This window comes from Macaca nemestrina, chromosome 9 (genome assembly GCF_043159975.1).
Source record: "Macaca nemestrina isolate mMacNem1 chromosome 9, mMacNem.hap1, whole genome shotgun sequence".
NCBI classification, from domain to species: domain Eukaryota; kingdom Metazoa; phylum Chordata; class Mammalia; order Primates; family Cercopithecidae; genus Macaca; species Macaca nemestrina.
In genome coordinates this window covers 64,688,507-64,704,405 of record NC_092133.1, presented here as the reverse complement: position 1 = coordinate 64,704,405, position 15,899 = coordinate 64,688,507, and the positions used below count along the sequence as shown (strand labels likewise).

The window sequence follows — 15,899 nt, the reverse complement described above, 5'->3', positions numbered from 1 at the left end:
GAAACCCCGTCTCTACTAAAAAAAAAAAAAAATACAAAAAACTAGCAGGGCGCGGTGGCGGGCGCCTGTAGTCCCAGCTACTCGGGAGGCTGAGGCAGGAGAATGGCGTAAACCCGGGAGGCGGAGCTTGCAGTGAGCTGAGATCCGGCCACTACACTCCAGCCTGGGCGACAGAGCCAGACTCCGTCTCAAAAAAAAAAAAAAAAAAAAAAAAAAGAGAGATTGCATTTGTATATTGTGTATTTAATTTCAGGCAGTTATCTGTATTATTAGTTTTAGCCCTTATGGAAAATTTTGTATTGGTCTACTGTATTCAAGGGGACTTGCTGCATAACAGTAGAGCAATTCTCAACTGGTGGTGGTTTTACCGCCAGTGGACATTTGTTAATGTCTGGAGACATTTTTGGTTGTCACAGCTGGGAGAGTGCTACCGGCATCTAGTAGGCAGAGGTCAGGGAAGTGCTTAAATATCTCTAGTGCACAGGACAGTTCCCTACAACAAAGGAAGATCCAACCCAAAATGTCAGTAGTGCCAATGTTGAGAAACTATATATTAGTGTTCAACAGTGAAAAGCAACCAGTTTGTTTCTTCAGGAACTGGCATTTCATTTGGCCTTTAGGAATAAACAGAACTTGATATTACGGTGATGGGAGAGAAGAATCCTCTAATCAGAGGGATCACATAAGCAAAGATCTCTATATTGTTAATTGATTTTATTCATATGCCTATATCCTGACTCGTAGGTTAGACAGAACAATAAGAGCAGTAACACATTATTTCTTTGAGTTTATAGGGCTTTGTATTCAATAGTTGTTGAGTAGAAAACCAAAAATTTTTATTCTTTATGCCTTTTTTCTTCTTTTAGCTACCCATTTGATGTGACACGTCGGCGAATGCAATTAGGAACTGTTCTGCCAGAATTTGAAAAGTGCCTGTAAGTTCATCATATGTCATTGTTCTTTTTCTTTAGGAAATGTAACATTAAACTCAGTAAGGAGGTATGACTCTAGTTTGACCAATAGTCTGTATCTTCCATTTTATCTCCCAAAGTTTATTTTGGAAACTTTATAAGATTACAATCAGGCAATCAGTTTCTTTTTTTTTTTTTTTTGAGATGCAGTCTTACTCTGTCATCTGGGCTGGAGTGTAGTGGCATGGTCTTGGCTAACTGTAACCTCTGCCTCCCGGGTTCAAGTGATTCTCCTGCCTCAGTCTTCCAAGCAGCTGGGATTACAGGCACCCACCACCATGACTGGCTAATTTTTGTATTTTTAGTAGAAACAAGGTTTCACCATGTTGGCCAGACTGGTGTTGAACTCCTGACCTCAAGTGATCTGCCTACGTGCCTGGTCTATAATCAGGTTCTAATCCTCCTGTTAAAAATTTAATTTAGGGCCAGGCACGATAGCTCATGCCTGTAATCCTAGCACTTTGGGAAGCCGAGGAGGGCATATCACCTGAGGTCTGGAGTTTGAGACCAGCCTGGCCAACATGATGAAATCCCGTCTGTACTAAAAATACAAAAATTAGCCAGACGTGGTGTCGGGTGCCTGTAATCCCATCTACTAGGGAGGTGGAGGTTGCAGTGAGCCAATTAGGTGACAGACGGAGACTCCAACAAAACAAACAAACAAACAAAAAAACAAAAGATTAAATTTAGGCTAGTCGTAGTAGCTCATGCCTGTAATCTGAGCAATTTGGGAGGCCAGGGTGAAAGGATCACTTGAACTCAGGAGTCCAAGACCAGCCCAGACAACACAGTGAGACCTTGTCTCTTAAAAAAAATAATAATATTTTAGAGCTGTTTTTTTTTTTTTTTTGAGACAAAGTCTCACTTTTGTCCCCCAGGCTGGAGTGCAATGGCATGATGTCAGCTCACTGCAACCTCTGCCTCCTGGGTTAAAGCGATTCTCCTGCCTCAGCCTCCCTAGTAGCTGGGATTATAGGTACCTGCCACCATGCCTGGCTAATTTTTTTATTTTTAGGAGAGACAGGGTTTCACCATGTTGTCCAGGCTGGTCTGGTACTCCTGACCTCAGGTGATCTGCCTGCCTTGGCCTCCCAAAGTGCTGGGATTACAGGCGTGAGCCTCCATGCCCAGCCAGTTTTTAAAAATAGTAATATAATGTGAGCTACATGTTTAACATTTTTGGTAGCCAAATTTTTAAAAAGTATAAAAAGAAATATTGCTCGGGAGGCTGAGGCACGATAATTGCTTGAACCCAGGAGGCGGAGGTTGCAGTGAGCCGAGATGGTGCCACTGTACTCCAGCCTAGGTGACAGAGTGAGACTCTGCCTCAAAAAAAAAACAAAAGAGGCCTGGAGCAGTGGCTCACACCTGTAATCCCAGCACTTTGGGAGGCAGAGGTGGGTGGATCATGAGGTCAGGAGTTCAAGACCAACATGGCCAAGATGGTGAAACCCATCTCTACTAAAAATACAAAAACAATTAGCTGGGCATGGTGGCAGGCATCTGTCATGCCGGCTACTCAGGAGGCTGAGGCAGGGAATTGCTTCAACCCGGGAGGCGGAAGTTGCAGTTAGCCAAGATCATGCCGCTTCACTCCAGCCGGGGTGACAGAGCGAGATTCTTGTCTAAAAAAGAGAAAGGGCCGGGCGCTGTGGCTCACACCTGTAATCCCAGCACTTTGGGAGGCCGAGGAGGGAGGATCACAAGGTCAGGAGATCAAGACCATCCTGGTCAACATGGTGAAACCCTGTCTCTACTAAAAATACAAAAAAATTAGCTGGGTGTGGTGGGGCGTGCCTATAGTCGCAGCTACTCGGGAGGCTGAGGCACAAGAATCACTTGAGCCCAGGAGCAGAGGTTGCAGTGAGCCGAGATCGTGCCATTGCACTCCAGCCTGGCAGCGAGACTGCGTCTCAAAAAAAAAAAAAAAAAAAAAAAAAAAAAAAAAAAAAAAGAAAAGAAAAAGAAGAAAAAAAAAAATTGTGAAAAATATTTTTTGTTAAACCTAAAATGTTATCACCTCAACATTTCGTTGTTTTGTTTCTTTTTTTTTTATATGAAGTATTTGAAATCCAGGATGTATTTTACACTCACAGCACATCTTGATTTGGACTGCCACATTTCAAGTGCTTAATAGCCATATGTGGCTAGTGGCTGCTGTGATTGTATAGCACAGCTCCAGAGTTTTCTTTATAGTGATTTAAAATCATTCCATTTGATTGGTGATATGTTGTCTCTCAGGGGAAGAGCAGAACATTTGTTCATGAATTTGGATAGCCTTATTTATCCAAAAGATTTTTTTGGCCATGAGCATTGCCCTGTGCTTGTAGTATTCAGCTACTTGAGAGGCTGAGGTGGGAGGTTCACTTGAGGCCAGGAGTTTGAGATCAGCTTGGGAAACATTGTAAGACCTTGTCTCTAAAAAAATTTTTTTTTAACTAAAAAAAACATTAACGAGGCATGGTGGTGGTATGTGCCTATAGTCCCAGCTACTCAAGAGGCTGAGGTGGGAGGATTGCTTGTGCCCAAGAGTTGGAGGCTGTCGTGAGCAACGATTGCCACTGCACTCCAGCCTGGGCAACAGAGTGAGAACCTGTCTTTTTAAAAAAAAAAAAAAAAAACTGGCCGGGCGCGGTGGCTCAAGCCTGTAATCCCAGCACTTTGGGAGGCCGAGACGGGCGGATCACGAGGTCAGGAGATCGAGACCATCCCGGTTAACCCGGTGAAACCCCATCTCTACTAAAAAATACAAAAAACTAGCCGGGCGAGGTGGCGGGCGCCTGTGGTCCCAGCTACTCGGGAGGCTGAGGCAGGAGAATGGCGTAAACCCGGGAGGCGGAGCTTGCAGTGAGCTGAGATCCGGCCACTGCACTCCAGCCTGGGCGACAGAGCCAGACTTAGTCTTAAAAAAAAAGATTTTTGAAAAGATTTCAGTCCAGATTGCCTGTTGAAAGGGGAAGGCCAAGCCCAAATTATTGGTTTGAAAGGAAAGGAACAACTCTGAAACAGGAAAGTCTTCTTGGCTGAAATCTGAAAGATAGTCCTTCAAGCTTTAGTTCTATAACCACCTGCTGTTGGTACTGTGCAACTTCAGCTATAATAAAGGCTTAAAGGGCAACTGGACATACATCCTTTAAAAGGATTGCATTAATATTTCAAATATAAGTATGAAATAGTGTTGTCCAATAAATGTCATAGACATAGTACAAACAAAATATGTTGTGCTAATGAGTCCTGAAATTTGATGCATAATGCTTGTACTTGTTTGGAATGATTTGCCTTTTTATTATGAAAAAAGTTTCGCTTGTTATAACATTTGTCTTCCTAAAGCTATTCAAGATGGCATTTAAGCTTCTTTAAAAATTGATATTATGGCCTGGGCGCGATGGCTCACATCTGTAATCCCAGCACTTTGGGAGGCCGAGGTGGGTGGATCACCTGAGGTCAGGAGTTCGAGATTGCCCTGGGCAACATGGAGAAACCCCATCTCTACTAAAAATTACAAAAATTAGCTGGGCATGGTGGCATGCGCCTGTAATCCCAGCTACTCAGGAGGCTGAGGCAGGAGAATCACTTGAACCTGGGAGGCAGAGACTGCAGTGAGCTGAGATCGTACCACTGCAATCCACATTCCCACCTGGGTGACAGAGCAAGAGTCCATTTCAAAAAAAAAAAAAATTGATATTATGGATCCTGAAATTGTTTCTTCATGAATGGGCATAGAGGTGTCATCATTTAATCATTGTCTTTCAGTACCATGCGGGATACTATGAAGTATGTCTATGGACACCATGGAATTCGAAAAGGACTCTATCGTGGTTTATCTCTTAATTACATTCGCTGTATTCCCTCTCAAGCAGTTGCTTTTACAACATATGAACTTATGAAGCAGGTTTTTCACCTCAACTAAAAAAAAAAATTATGGTTGGTTTTCCTTAATACATTCTCAGAGGGAGAAATGAAACGTTACTTTAATTGTTGGGGGAACATTACTTGAATGGGGATATTTACACTGTCACAGGAGCCACTGGTATTTTAGTACTTGATTATTTTTTCTTTAGTCACAAATCAGAAGTGCTTACCATACTTTTTGATGCCAAACATTATACCTTAGAACATTGAAAAAAATATTCCTAAGCTGATGCTGGCTAAACCGCTTTAAAGTTTTATTTGGAAGTAGAACTAGCTTTAAAACGGGGTTCAAGAGGTTGCCATTAGCTTTGTCCTGCTGTTCAAAGTTTTTAATTGTTATCATGGTTTTTAAAAGACTGACAGTGTTTATTATTATTAAAATAAGCAGGGTTGGTTATATTGCAGTAGAACAATGAGAACTGAATTTTTAAGTTCTATAAAACAGCCAGCATTGACATTTTATTTTTGTTATCTCTCTTCTCACAATTATGCTCCACTGGATAATAGGAAAAACACTTCTTTCCTTCATTTTTTAAATAAAATTAATGTTGTATTTAAAAAGTAGCCATGTAGAGACACAAAAATAAATGAAGAAGCTGGGCATGGTAGGATGGGCATGTGGTCCCAGCTACTCTGGAAGCTGAGGTGAGAGGATCACTTGAGCCCTGGAATTCCATGCCAGCCTGTGCAACATCGTGAGACCCCGTTTAATAAATGAATGAACGACTAAGTCTTGCTCAATTGTTATTACTAGGTACTATGAGTGACTTACGTGTGTTTGAAAATGTCAGTGTGTTTCCCAGAGGCAGAAATAAAAATACTGAATATCTTTGCTCTCAAAAACAAAGTAGCACTGTAGATTTGTTTTTGTTAGATAATTCACTCTATACTAGAATATTTATTTAAGTAGACTGTGAAATATTTATTAATGTAGATGTGAATATCAAAAAATGTTTCTAAGGTATTATGATGCATCAACTAGTTCTTCCATGTAAAATAATTTTAGTGCAATATGAAGACGTAGAAATGTAAAATATGATTTGAATTGTTATCCTTTATATTAAGAAAATGTTTTAAAATGTAAGAATTCCATTTTTTCTCTTTAGAGTGCTTTTATGATTTATTATAAATAAGCATGTCAGAAATGGGAAGGGAATATTTAAAGTTCTGTCTTCAGAAACAGTAATTTGTAGAATTGATGTGACTTTTTTTTTTTTTTGAGACAGAGTCTTGCTTTATTGCCCAGGCTGGAGTGCAGTGGTGTGATCTTGGCTCACTGCAACCTCTGCTTCCCGGGTTCAAGTGATTCTCCTGCCTCAGTCTCCCAAGTAGCTGGGACTACAGGTGCCCACCACCACGCCAGGCTAATTTTTGTGTTTTTAGTAGGACGGGATTTCACTGTGTTAGCCAGGATGACCTCGATCTCCTGACATCATGATCTGCCCACTTTGGTCTCCCAAAGTGCTGGGATTACTGGCATGAGCCATGGTGCCCGGCCCTTTGATATGACTTTAAAGACATTAGAAGTCTAGGCGCGGTGGCTCACGCCTTTATTCCCAGCACTTTGGGAGGCCGAGTTGGGTGGATCACCTGAAATCAGGAGTTTAAGATCAACATGGTGAAACTCCACCTCTACTAAAAATACAAAAATTAGCCAGTGTGGTGGCTCGTGCCTGTAGTCCCAGCTACTCACGAGGCTGAGACATGAGAATTGCTTGAGCCCGGGAAGCGGAGGTTGCAGTGAGCTGAGATTATACCACTGCACTCCATCCTGGGTGACAGAGTGAGACTCAGTCTCAAAAAAATAAATAAATAAATAAAAGACATTAGAAAACTAAGTTGAGGCCGGGCATGGTGGCTCTTGCCTGTAACCCTAGCACTTTGGGAGGCTGAGGCAGGAGGATATCTTGACCTCAGGAGTTCGAGACCAGCCTGGGCAACATAGTGAGACCCCGTTTCTTTCAAACAAAAGAAGGAAAACTAAGTTGAAAGTGTTATTTTTGCTTCAATTTTTATTTCTTTACATAAAAGGTTTCTTGTGATACCTGGGTAAAAATTTGATGAGCTGGTTTCATTTTGAAACTCTTTATTTTAAAAATAAGTATGTATCTTTGTATGATTTATAAGTGTACCAGTAGGTAGAAATACATGTGTTCTTGGCCAGATGTGGTGGTGCACTCCTGTAATTCCAGCATTTTGGGAGGCTAAGGTGAGTGGATCACCTGAGGTCAGGAGTTGGAGACGAAACTGGCCAACGTGGAGAAACCCCATCTCTACTAAAAATACAAAAATTAGCCAGGCATGGTGGCAGGTGCCTGTAATCCCAGCTACTTGGGAGGCTGAGGCAGGGAGAACTGCTTGAACCCAGGAGGCACAGGTTGCAGTGAGCCAAGACTGCGCCATTGCACTCCAACCTGGGCGGCAGAGTGAGACTGTATAAAAAAAAAAAAAAGAAAAAGAAAAGAAATACATGTGTTCTTAAAACCATTTGTATATTTTCATTTGTAGACCACACTGTAGCTAATTATTGTTATTAAATCTTAAGATTTAAGTATATAAAATAAGTATCAGGCTGGGCACAGTGGCTCACACCTGTAATCTCAGCACTTTGGGAGGCCGAGGTGGGTAGATCACGAGGTCAGGAGATCGAGACCATCCTGGCTAACACGGTGAAAACACATCTCTACTAAAAATACAAAAAATTAGCCGGGTGTGGTGGCACGCACCTGTAAGTCCCAGCTACTCAGGAGGCTGAGACAGGAGAATCGCTTGAACCTGGGAGGTGGAGGTTGCAGTGAGCCGAGATCGCGCCACTGCATTCCAGCCTGGGCGACAGAGCAAGACTCCATCTCAAAAAAAAAAAAGAGATACCTCAGTTACGTTATCAGTAAAAGGGCATTGCAAATATTCTTTTAAATAAAAATTTGCATTCTATATGTTATAAAATACAGAGGATATTAAAAATAAATTTTATCCATGTTTTGGCAATTTCTTTCTTTTAATTGTTTACATATTGAAGCACAAATGCTAAACATAAGTCAGAATGGAAGAATATTTAAAATAATGACTGTGTTTATATCTGATTTATTTCAGATAGATTACCCAAAGTGCATCTTGCCAGGTTATCTTCCACTTGAAGATTGACATTTTATTTCTTTTTTGATCTTTATTGTTCCTGTCTTCCACCTCTCAGTGGGTATAGCTCTCTGGTCTGTAGAATGGGACAGTGATCTGGTTTCCGGATTGATAAGTGAGGTATACCTCCTAGTCTTCAATGATTACCTGTAGAAGGTGGAGAAGTTACTGGATATGTTTAATAATATCTCATTACATTCTCTCTTTTTTTTTTTTTTTTTAACGACAGAGTCTTAACTCTGTTGCTCAAACTGGAGTGCAGTGGTGCGACCTCAGCTCACTGCAATCTCCACTTCTGGGTTCAAGCGATTCTCCTGAGTCATCTTTCCAAGTAACTGGGATTGCAGCCATGTGCTACCATGCCCAGCTAAGTTTTGTATTTTTCTTTCTTTTCTTTTCTTTTTTTTTTGAGACAGAGCCTCACTCTGTTGCCCAGGCTTGAGTGCAGTGGTGTGATCTCAGCTCACTGCAACCTCCACCTCCTGGGTTCTAGCGATTCTCCTGCTTCAACCTCCCAAGTAGCTGGGATTACAAGCACCCACCACCACGCCCAGCTAATTTTTGTATATTTAGTAGAGCTGGGTTTTGCCCTGTTGTCCAGGCTGGTCTTGAATACCTGACCTCAAGTGATCTGCCCACCTTGGCTTCCCAAAATGCTGGGATTACAGGCATGAGCCTGTTCTCATTCCATTCTTCACCATGGTACTGACCATCCATTTATTCAGCACCAATTGTGTGCCAGACCTTGTGTCAGCATTATGGAGGACTTCCCTTGGTAGGCTTGTTAGCTGTACTTGCAATCTGATTTGGATTCCCAAATCAGCATATAACACCAGGTATTTCTCTAATAGAGTACGTGCCATACTTTATAACTGCCTGTTTATCAATGTCCTCACCTCCCAACATCTGGTTCTTTCAAGGGCAGGGAGCACTGGGTATGGTGTCAGAGTGGTACTCAGTGATGTTTACTGGTGGGTAGAAAGAAGGGTTAGTCCCTGTTTTTGAAGACTTTATGTTCTAGCAGGGAGAAATGAAGCACAAATAGTTCAAGAAATAAACAATTTAGAAATAAAGTCATTTGGTTTGTTTCGCAGAAATGTCTTATTGCTGATTTGCCAGCTTGAGTGGCAAATATATAATAAAACCTGGCCGGGCGTGGTGGCTCACGCCTGTAATCCCAGCACTTTGGGAGGCCGAGGTGGGCGGGTCACGTGGTCAGGAGATCAAGACCATCCTGGCTAACATGGTAAAACCCCATCTCTTCTAAAAATACAAAAATTAGCCGGGTGTGGTGGCAGGCACCTGTAGTCCCAGCTACTTGGGAGGCTGAGGTAGGAGAATTGCTTGAACCCAGGAGGCAGAGGTTGCAGTGAGCCAAGATCGCGCCACTGCACTCCAGCCTGGGCGACAGAGTGAGACTCTGTCTCAAAAATAAATAAATAAATAAATAAATAAATAAAATACATAAAATAAAAATATATGTGTATATATATCATTAAAAAAATATATATATATATAAGAAAACCTATGAATAGTTTTTATGGCTGGGTGAAGTGACTCATGTCTGTAATTCTAGCCCTTTGGAAGGCTGAGCAGGGAGGATCACTTGAGCCTAGGCATTTGAGCCCAGCCTGGGCAACATTGCAAGACTTTGTCTCATTTTTTTATATAAATTTTTTTTTTAAATCCTATATACAGTTATTTATTTTTTTCCCAAGGATTATTCCCAAACTACGTACAATTAATGGATTGCCTTGCAGAGTTGGATCAATAATACCTGACACACTTGTATAGCAAGCATACACTTTACACAGTTCCTCGCATCTATTCCTTGAATCCCAGACACCGTATTGGGCACTAGAAACCGGTGATAAATAATAACAGTTATGTACATTTCCTGAAGAATTATGTGGCATTCTTTGTTTTAACCACTTTTGATGCCTTAACTCAATCTCTATTACAATACTATGATATAAGTATCATTTAATATTTCTTTTTGGCAGATGGGAATAATCGAGGCCTAGGGAGATTCCTAGGGAGATTAAACTACTTGGCCAGGTTCACGTAAGTGGTGGATCTAGGATTCAAATTCAGCCGGTCTGAATCTAGAGCCTATTCTTTTAGGTATGATGCTATACTTTAATACAGTAATACACTGTTCAAATGAAACTGTAATGTGTTATTAAATTTGAACATGTCAATAAACATACCAAGCAATAAAATAATTACAGCTTGTGGAAAGTGCTTATGAAAACAGTAAATAAGCTACTTGAGAATGGTCAAGGAAAGGTTTCTTTGATGTGCTATATATACATTCAACAGACGCATGGAGGATAAAAAGTAAACAGCCATGCAAAGAGTTCTGGGGAAAGACTGGCCCAGGTGAAGAGAAAGCCAGGTACAAAAACCCCAAAACAGGAAAAACTTTGGTTTGACAATGGAATGACCAAAAGACCAGTGTGACTGAAGTATTGTGCATGAAGGAGTAGCAATAGATGGGGTTAAAGTAATAGACAAAGGCGGCGGGGCATGGTGGCTCACACCTATAATCCCAGCACTTTGGGAGGCCGAGGTAGGCGAATCTCGAGGTCAAGAGATCAAGACCAGGCCAGGCACGGTGGCTCACCTGTATTCCCAGCACTTTGGGAGGCCAAGGTGGGCGGATCAGAAGGTCAGGAGTTCAAGACCAGCCTGGCCAACATAGTGAAACTCCGTCTCTACTAAAAATACAAAAATTAGCCGGGTGTGGTGGCATGGGCCTGTAGTCCCAGCTACTTGGGAGGCTGAGGCAGTAAAATCGCTTGAACCTGGGAGGTGGAGGTGGCAGTGAGCTGAGACCATGCCATTGTACTTTAGCCTGGGTGACGGAGTGAGACTCTTATCTCAAAAAAAAAAAAAAAAGAAAAAAGATCACGACCATCCAGGCTAACATGGTGAAACCCCGTCTCTACTAAAAATACAAAAATTAGCTGAGCATGGTGGTGTGCACTTGTAGTCCCAGCTATTCGGGAGGCTGAGGCAGGAGAGTCGCGTGAACCCAGGAGGCGGAGATTGCAGTGAGCTGAGATCGCGCCACTGCACTCCAGCCTGGTGACAGAGTGAGACTCCATCTCAAAAAAAAAAAAAAAAAAAAAAAGAAAAGAAATAGACAAAGGCCAGATCATGTAGCCATCTGCAGGAGATGGTAATGATTTTGTCTTTTATTCTAAATGCAATGGGAAGGCCGGGTGCAGTGGCTCACGCCTGTAATCCCAGCATTTTGGGAGGCTAAAGCGGGTGAATCACCTAAAGTCAGGAGTTTGATACCAGACTGGCCAATATGGTGAAACCCCATCTCTACTTAAAATACAAAAAATAGCTGGGCATGGTGGTGCATGTCTATAATCCCAGCTACTTGGGAGGCCGAGGGAGGACAATTGCTTGAACCCAGGAGGCGGAGGTTGCAGTGAGCTGAGATCACGCCACTGTACTCCAGACTGAGTAACAGAGTGAGACTCCGTATCAAAAAAAAAAAAAAAAAAAGAAAGAAAAAAAAAGAATACAATGGGAAACTATTGAAGATTTTCAGCTGGTGAGTATCATTGTCTGATTATGTTTTTACAAAGATCACTGCTTTGTCAGTGATGGTTTGCAGTTAAAACAGAAATAAAAGGCCGGGTGTGGTGGCTCACACCTGTAATCCCAGCACTTTGGGAGGCCGAGGCAGGTGGATCACCCGAGGTTGGGAGTTCAAGACCAGCCTGACCAACATGGAGAAACCCATCTCTACTGAAAATACAAAAATTAGCCAGGTGCGGTAGTGCATGCCTGTTATTCCAGCTACTCAGGAGGCTGAGGCAGGAGAATTCCTTGAACCCAAGAGGTGAAGTTTGCGGCGAGCCGATATTGCACCATTTCACTGCAGCCTGGGCAATAAGAACGAAACTCTGTCTCAAAAACAAACAAACAAAACCAGAAATGAAAATAAAAAAGACAATAGAGAAAATAAACCCCAAATCTCAAGAATGAGAAAGAGGACATCATTGTGGATTCTACAGATGTTTAAAAGATATTAAGGGCCAGGCGTGTGTGGTGGCTTATGCCTGTAATCCCAGAATTTTGGGAGGCCAAGGTGGGTAGGCAGCTTGAGCTCAGGAGTTGGAGTCCAGCCTGGCCAATATAGCTAAACGCCATCTCTACAAAAAATACAAAAATTAGCTAGGTGTGTTCGCACGCACCTGTGGTCCCAACTACCTGGGAGGCTGAGGTGGGAGGATGGCTTGAGCCTGGGAGGGGAAAGTTGCAGTGAGCCAAGATTAGGCTGCACTCTAGCTTAAAGAGTAGAGCCAGAACCTGTCTCAAAAAAGAAAAAAAAAAAGGAAAAAGAGAAATTTGATAATTTAGATGAAATGGAAAAATACTTTGAAAAATTCAACCAAGACTGACATAGATGAAGCAGAAAATCTGCATAGCCAATTAAAGAAAGTGAGGCCAGGCATGGTGGTTCATGCCTGTAATCCCAGCACTTTGGGAGGCCAAAATGGGAGGATCACTTGAGCCCAGGATTTTGAGACCAGCCCAAACAACATAGTGAGACCCTGTGTCTGTTTTTAAAAATATACCTGGGCATAGTGATGTGCACCTATAGTCTCAGCTACTTGGGAGGCTGAGGTAGGAGGATCAACTGAGTCTAGGGAGGTCAAGGCTACAGTGAGTTGTGATCGCAGTACTGCACTCCAGTCTGGGTGACAGAGTGAGACCCTGTTTCAAAAAATTAAGAAATTGAGTGCTGGGCGTGGTGGCTCACACCTGTAATCCCAGCACTTTGGGAGGCTGAGGCAGGTGGATCACCTGAGGTTGGGAGTTTGACAGCAGTCTGACCAACATGGAGAAACCTCGTCTCTACTAAAAATACAAAGTTAGCCGGGCGTGGTGGCACTTGCCTGTAATCCCAGCTACTTGAGAGGCTGAGGTAGGAGAATTGCTTGAACCTGGGAGGCAGATGTTGTGGTAAGCCGTGATCGTGCCATTGCACTCCAACCTGGGCAACAAGCCCAAAAATCCGTCAAAAAAAAAAAAAATCGTAATCAAAAACCTTTCCACAGGGCTGGGCACGGTGGCGCACGCCTGTAATCCCAGCACTTTGGGAGGTCGAGGCGGGTGGATCTCAAGGTCAGGAGATTGAGACCATCCTGGCTAATATGGTGAAACCCCATCTCTACTAAAAATACAAAAAATTAGCTGGGTGTGGTGGTGGGTGCCTGCAGTCCCAGCGACTTGGGAGGCTGAGGCAGGAGAATGGGGTGAACCCAGGAGGGGAGCTTGCGGTGAGCCGAGATAGCGCCACTGCACTCCAGCCTGGGCGACAGAGCAAGACTCCGTCTCAAACAAACAAACAAAAAAACGTTTTCATGAAGAAAACTCCAGGGCTAGGTAGTGTATTGTACTAAATAGCTAAGGAATAATCTCACAAACTTCTAGAAATTAGAAGAGAGCACTTCCCAACTCATTTTATGATGCCAGTATAACCCTGATACCCAAACCTGACAATGTTGTTACAAAACAGAAAATTACAAATCAGTATCCTTCAAGAACATAGATGGGCTGGGTTTGGTGGTTCACAGCCATAATCCCAGCACTTTGGGAGGCTGAGTTGAGAGGATTGCTTGAGCTTAGGAGTTCAAAACCAGTTTGGGCAACACAGCAAGAACTTGTGTCTACTAGAAATAAAAAAATACATATATTAACTGGGTGTGATGGCACACTCCTGTAGTCCCAGCTACTTGAGAGGCTGATACAGGAGAATCACTTGAGCCTGGCAGATTGAGGCTGCAGTGAGCTGTCATTGTGCCAATGCACTACAGCCTGGGTGACAGAGCAGGATCCCGTCTCTAGAAGCAAAAACAAAACAACCAAAAAACCAACATAGATGGAAAAATTCTTAACAGCAGAGCAAATCAAATCCAGCAATACCCAAAACATTTATTGTATGACCAATTTGGGTTTATCTTAGGAATGGAAAGTTTTTTTTAACATTGTGAAATCAACGGTAAAGCTTCTCATAATAGCAGAATAAAGGAGAAAAACCATACAGTCCTTCTATAGATGCAATAACTGCTTGACAAAATCCAGCATTGATTCGTTATCAAAATGAATCATATTTAGAACAGAAGAGGTCTTTCTTAATCTAATAAAGGACATATTGGCAGATTATATCTTTATACTTTCCAACAGTGACCAGAACACATCCCAATTCATATGGTTTTATTTTATTTTGAGATGGGAGTTTCGCTGTTGCCCAGGCTGGAGTGCAGTGGCACAATCTTGGCTCACTGTAACCTCTGCCTCCCAGGTTCAAGCGATTCTCCTGCCTCAGCTTCCCAAGTAGCTGAGATCACAGGCGTGTGCTACCACGCCTGGCTAATTTTTGTATTTTTAGTAGAGATGGGGTTTCGCCATGTTGGCCAGGCTAGTCTCAAACTCCTGACCTCAGATGATCCATCTGCCGCAGCCTCCCAAAGTGATGGGATTTCAGGTGTGAGCCACCAGGCCCCATATGCTTTTCTTATGTGTCATTGACACTCATCCCATCAAGAGGTAGGAACTGTGTCTCCCTTCCCTTGAATCTGACTGAGTGGGCCTGTGACTACTGTGATGTTATGTCACTTGCAAAGGTAGGTCATAAAGCTAAAACAAGGTCCACGTGGTTTTCTTGGAACACTTGCTCTTGGAATCCAGATAACATGCTGTAAGAACACCAAGCAGCTCCTATACAGGAATTATCAACTTGCTAGCCATCTGAGTAAATCATCTTCAAATTAGATCCTTCAACCCTTAAACTTGCTTCATGGAACAGAGACCAGCCTTCCCCACTGAGTCTTGCCTATATTGCAGATTCATAAGCTAAATGAATGATTGTTATTTTAAGTCACTAAATTTTTGAGTTTTGTTGTGTTCTGTTTTTTTTGTTTTGTTTTGTTTTTTGAAATGGAGTCTTGCTCTGTTGCCCAGGCTAGAGTGCAGTGGCACAATCTTGGCTCACTGCAAGCTCCGCCTCCCGGGTTCACCCCATTCTCTTGCCTTATCCTCCCGAGGAGCTGGGATTACAGGCGCCCACCACCACACCCTGCTAATTTTTTGTATTTTTAGTAGAGACGGGGTTTCACCGTGTTAGCCAGGATGGTCTTGATCCCCTGACCTGGTGATCCACCCACCTCAGCCTCCCAAAGTGCTGGGATTACAGGTGTGAGCCACCGTGCCCAGCCTGTTGTGTTGTTAGTTTTGCTTTTGTTTTTATAAAGCATTGGGTAACCATAAAAGGCATCCATGAAAAACCTTCAGCTAGCATCATACTTATTGTTGTAATAATGAATTCTTCCTAAGGTCATGTAGAAAGTAAGGATGTCCAGTGTTACAACTTCTATTTAACCAGTGAACCTAGGCAAAATAAAATAAAATAAAAATAAAAATATAAAGATAAGTGGAAACAAATTTTATAAATTTTATTCAAATAAAACTGTAAAACTAAATAGAAAATAAAATTTAAAAATGAAAAAGTAAAACTGCTTCTTTTCACAGATGACACAATTATTTACACAGAAAGTCTTTTTTTTTTTTTTTTTTGAGACGGAGTCTCGCTCTGTCGCCCAGGCTGGAGTGCAGTGGCCGGATCTCAGCTCACTGCAAGCTCCGCCTCCCGGGTTTACGCCATTCTCCTGCCTCAGCCTCCCAGTAGCTGGGACTACAGGCGCCCGCCACCTCGCCCAGCTAGTTTTTTGTATTTTTAGTAGAGACGGGGTTTCACCATGTTAGCCAGGATGGTCTCGATCTCCTGACCTTGTGATCCGCCCGTCTCGGCCTCCCAAAGTGCTGGGATTACAGGCTTGAGCCACCGCGCCCGGC

At 42.6% G+C, this 15,899-nt stretch overlaps 1 protein-coding gene across 4 annotated transcripts in view; it reads left to right on the top strand.

The window, feature by feature from the left end:
• Positions 1 to 15,899, top strand: part of LOC105466119 (solute carrier family 25 member 16) — a 121,148-nt gene that overhangs the window by 38,329 nt on the left and 66,920 nt on the right. For 2 of the 4 annotated variants that reach the window (XM_071069632.1, XM_071069633.1), the window contains exons 8-9: positions 867 to 935; positions 4,725 to 10,243. In XM_071069632.1, the coding sequence (XP_070925733.1) occupies positions 867 to 935; positions 4,725 to 4,881 (226 nt within the window). In that variant the 3' untranslated portion in view covers positions 4,882 to 10,243. Of the gene's footprint in view, positions 1 to 866; positions 936 to 4,696; positions 10,244 to 15,899 lie in introns of those variants that run through there. The other 2 variants (XM_071069634.1, XM_071069631.1) reach the window with 2 other exon arrangements.